Below are 4634 nucleotides of genomic sequence, written 5' to 3'. Positions count from 1 at the left end.
GAGGGGAGCAGCGAGGCCGAGCCGGGGGAAGGGAATAATCCAGGGAGATCGATGCTCAGTTTTTTATACTTGCATCGTGTGGCTGCTGTGGTGTGTGGTTTGGGCAGGGGGAAGGAGGGGTTTGGACACAAATCAGTGGGGTTTGTGGTCCTGTCAGGAGTTTGTTGTCCTGTCAGGAGTTCATTGAGCTGTCAGGGCAGCGTGGGGACCGAGATGGGCCTTGCGTGGCCCCTCAACACAGTTGGTCCCACACAGGTGCCTCTATGCTCTGAAGGTGGGCTGGAGGTTGTGCTGGGCCAAGGCAGAGGAGGAGGATGATCAGAGACACATGGCCTTCATCTCCCACGACATCAGCATGCTGCGTCTCTTCGAGACCTTCCTGGAGAACACGCCGCAGCTCACCCTGCTCCTCTACATTATCCTGCGGACAAACAAGGCTGAGATCTCCCAAGGTGAGGGGACTGGGGCCAAGGGAGGGGGCTGTGGGGGTGCAGGCTTGGGTGGGGCGGATCAGAGAGGCTGTCCAGGGGCTGGAGGACCCAGCAAGACACTTGCAGTGTCATTCTGCTCCCGTGTCACTCCTTCCTTTGACATGTCACACTCCAGGGTGAACCCCTGTCCTACACTCACACGCCCCAATGGACCATGCTGGGCTTGGGGTGGGGGGGTTGAAGCTGTGGGACCACTGTGATCATTCTCTTATCTGCCCCAGGAGAGGATGAGGGTCAGGTGAGAAATCGGGCACCTTCTGGGGAGTAGGGAGGTGCTGATGTTGGTATGGGTGAAGCACAGGCCGCTGAGCAGGAGCAGGTGTCACTGCAGGGAAATGGGGAGCCCAACAATGTGGGAGCCAGCGCTCACCTGCCTGTGTGGGTTGAGGGCTTTCATGCCTGGGAGATGGGTTCTGCAGAGATGTTCAATCCCAACATTTCTTCCCCATCTTCTGAGCAAGGCCAGGCACCAGCCTCCTTGTCCTCAGGGAGGGCAGAATGCCAGGGCAGAGATGAAGGTGCTGATGCTCTGACCCTGACAGCAGCTGCTTTGTGAGCTGGGGGAAAACTCATTTTAGCAGTGGTGGGCAGGGAGAGGTTTGAGCCAGGCTGGGCCACCCCTTGATCTCCCCTCAGCATTTTCACTGTGGTGGTGTTCGCAGGGGTCCTAGGACAAGGGAAGAGATGAGAATCTTCACTCCATGTTTCAGAAGGCTGATTTATTATTTTATGATATATATTATATTAAAAGAAAATTATATACTAAAACTGTACTAATGGAATAGAAGAAAGGATTTCATCAGAAGGCTAGCAAGGAAAGGAAGGAAGGAATGATAATAAAATCTTGTGACTGATCACAGACTCCGAGACAGCTGGACTTTGATTGGCCATTAATTAAAAACAGCCACATGAGACCAATCACAGATGCACCTGTTGCATTCCACAGCAGCAGATAATATTGTTTACATTTTGTTTCTGAGGCCTTCTGGCTTCTCAGAAGAAAAGATCCTAGCAAAGGATTTTTCAGCAAATATGTCCATGACATTTTCACCTGTGTGTTTGCAGGCCTGGGGATGGGCACGGCGTTCCTGTGTGTGTCCTGGTCTCTGCTGGATTACCACCAGTCCCTGCGCTCCTTCCTGCAGGACAAGTACGAGCTGAGCCTGGGCTCCTCCATCATCTACTTCCTCTGGAACCTCTTCCTCATCTGCCCCCGCATCCTGGTGCTCGCGCTCTTTGCGCTGCTCTGGCCCTACGGCGTGGCTGTTCACTTTTCTCTGGTGTGGCTGGCCATGTTCCTCTGGGTCAGCCTGCAGAGCACAGACTTCATGGAGTCACCAGGCCCCGAGCAGCTTTACCGGGCCGTGGTGGCTGTGATCCTCTACTTCAGCTGGTTCAATGTGGCACGGGGGAGGACGCTGCACCGCAGCATCATCTACCACGGCTTCATGCTGGTGGACAGCACCCTGCTGGGCCTGGCCTGGCTCTGGGGCCGGGCTCCCGAGGAGGAGGAGCACTCATACCTCATCCCTGTGGTCTCTGCAGTCCTGCCCTGCTACCTGCTGGGGCTGGGCCTGAGGGTCACCTACTACAAGTGGTTCCACCCCAACGTGCAGGTGCAGCAGGAAGGCAGATACGACGAGGTGGATGCCAATGGAGGAGGTGATGGGGTGGAGTTTCGCTTGTTTTTGGAACCAGACCTGGTGAACAGGCGGATGCAGTGGCTGGCCCAGACCCACTTCTCCTTGTCCCAGCCAGCACAGCAGCACTTCCTGAATGGGGCTGCTGCTGTGGAGGCTGCTGGCTGAGGGCAGCTCCTCTAAAGGGACATGAGGGGGGAGGTAGACTTGTTGGTGTGCCCCTGGTTGTGCCCCCCAGGCTGCTGTTTTGGACGGCTGAAGAGAGTTGGCAGAAACCAGGGGTGATGTGCAAACACCCAGTGAGTCCCATGGCACTCAGCATGGCTCCCATGGCTGTACCCTCAGGGAAAGCCACAGTATGGGGAGTCCAGCACATTGTAGCATATGGCTGCACTGCTCTGTCAACTTTTCTTGTTATTTATTTGTAGCTTTTTCAAAAAAAGAAAAATGAAAACAAGCACTGGTTTATTTTCTCCGTGCCTCTCCTGTGCCTGCTGCTGCCATTGCTGTGCTGGGATATGGCTGGTGGGGCAGGGAGGATCTGTTTCCTCCATGGTTGTGGCTATCTGACCTTTCTGTTTCCAGCCAGGCTTTTCCTCCTTGTGTTAGTTTAGGTGTTAAGGTCAAAGCTCACCTGTTATCAGTGTGTTCAGGGAGGGATGGGGAAGGAGGCCTGTGCTGGGAGGAGTGGCTGCAGGGTGGCTCAGGGCTTGGACACCTCATGCTCCCTTGGCTGCCATTCCCACCACCACAGCCTGGGCAGCGCTCCCAAGGCCACAGCATTGCTCAGCCATTGGTGGGGTCAGTGCTGTGCCAGCTCCTGGGCACAGACACCCAGCACTCCCCAGGTGCAGCTGCCTCCACCCAGCTCAGTGTCCAGGCCCCAGAGCAGCCCTTGCCCTTTGCTGTTGCCCAGCTGGCAGCTCTGGCACATCCTGGCTGCCCACAGCACTGACCTTTGGCTCCTTCCCCTCACCTCCATCACATCCCTCCCAGGAGGAAATTCCTGGTTGCAGCTGGAGGAGCTGTTTCACAGCTGCTCCTGTAAGCAGCTCAGCCTGCCCAAGGCCAGCAGCACAGGGTGGGAGAGGGGCATTGCCTTGTGCAAAAGAAAATGGGAAGGGAACATTTTGTGCAGGAAGCACCATGTGCCTGCCCTGGGCACCTCAGCAGGGCCCCGAGCAGGTCCCTGCCCCACTGGCGCCCCAGGACACCCCAGGATCATGGGGGCTCTGGTGGCTGCACTGTGACCTGTGGCACCCTGAGTGCTCCTGGTGCTGCCAGGCCTGGTTTGAGCTGTCACAGGGGCAGAGAACAGGCTGAAGCACTGACTATAGAAAATAAAGACTTTATTATTTTTTCCAGTTCACAGGACAGTTCCCATTACAGACCATGAACAGGCAAAAGCCCCACAGCCAGCAGCACCTGAGATCACCCTCATAGCAGAGCAACAGAGGTGCTGTGGGCTCCAGGGGTCCTACTGCTTCCCACCAGTGCCAGCACAGACATCTCCCCAAGGGCTGTTGGAGGCAACAAATGTTAGTGGATCAGGTGGTTTTTAAAGCCTCTGTGGCTGTGTTGAAGCTGAAGGGGAAGCCAGCAGCATCCAGGTGAGCTCAGGTGCTCTGGGCCTGCAGGCTGACTGTCCTCCAGGTGTTCAGGTTTGCTCTCCCATTACCCCTGACCTGACTGTAGCTGAACTGGTGACAGAGACAGGAGAAAATCAATGCTTGGACAGAGATGCTGTTCTTGCCTCAAAAGAGACAGGAAAAGGCTTAAATTCAGCCAGTAGAGGAAAAAATAAAATAGCTAGGTAACCCCTTTATTAACAAACACAGAAATGTACCATCAACCTCCTGTTATAAAAGTACTTTACATACATTCAAGGAAACATCATATAAATACCAGTATGAAATGTCAGTGGCTGCGAGTTCCACACTCAGCTAAAATTTTACCAACATCTTAAAATTTCCTTAAAACATTTGAAGTAAACAAACACAAAGCACAGCCAGCTGCCAGGCAGCTCAGGCCTGCAGGTGCAGCACCTGCTGCCAGTGCCTGGGCAAACCCAGCCCCTCTCCAGCACAGCTCTGCTTCCCATGGGAGCAAAGCTCGTGGGCTGCTCGGCCGTGCCGGTGGTGGGAGGTTAAGGCACAGGTTTTAATCCCAAATTCAGCCAGCTGGAGTATGAGATATGCTCCCAACAGGCTGCTGCACAGGCTGGGACAGCTCCCCAACCTGCTTACAGGAGACCTTTGGATGGCCTGAGGGATGTTCAGCATCAGCACAGACTCTTCTGTGCCTAAACTGAGTCCTGATCCTCTGGTGACATTTCCAGCCCTGGCAGCAATGAGGCTGCTCCTCAGCACAGCTCTGGCACATCACAGGGACCCCAGAGGAACTGGACTCTATGGACCCAGCAGCAGGCGAGCTGGACCTGCCTCAGCTGCCTTGGAACAGGTGCAAACACACCTTGGCTCTCCATTTGGTGCAGACAGAGAAC

General features: G+C 55.0%; 1 protein-coding gene across 1 annotated transcript; it reads left to right on the top strand.

Moving 5' to 3' along the window:
* Positions 1–217: 217 nt before the first annotated feature.
* Positions 218–2599, top strand: XKR8 (XK related 8). The gene is made up of 2 exons (XM_014310222.2): positions 218–452; positions 1557–2599. The coding sequence occupies exons 1-2, from the start codon at positions 329–331 to the stop codon at positions 2297–2299; spliced, it is 867 nt and encodes a 288-aa protein (XP_014165697.1). The 5' UTR covers positions 218–328; the 3' UTR covers positions 2300–2599.
* The last annotated feature ends 2035 nt before the right edge of the window (positions 2600–4634 follow it).

Source organism: Geospiza fortis, unplaced genomic scaffold (assembly GCF_000277835.1).
Source record: "Geospiza fortis unplaced genomic scaffold, GeoFor_1.0 scaffold115, whole genome shotgun sequence".
Classification (NCBI taxonomy): Eukaryota; Metazoa; Chordata; class Aves; order Passeriformes; family Thraupidae; genus Geospiza; species Geospiza fortis.
The sequence above is the reverse complement of the archived record's forward strand: the minus strand, read 5'-3'. Positions and strand labels throughout refer to the sequence as shown.

Excerpts from the sequence above, each read along its gene's own strand:
- XKR8 (XM_014310222.2), top strand. The coding sequence starts at position 329 with ATGGCCTTCATCTCCCACGACATCAGCATGCTGCGTCTCTTCGAGACC. Across the intron at positions 453-1,556 it reads CAAGGCTGAGATCTCCCAAG|GCCTGGGGATGGGCACGGCG; the intron begins GTGAGGGGACTG and ends GTGTGTTTGCAG.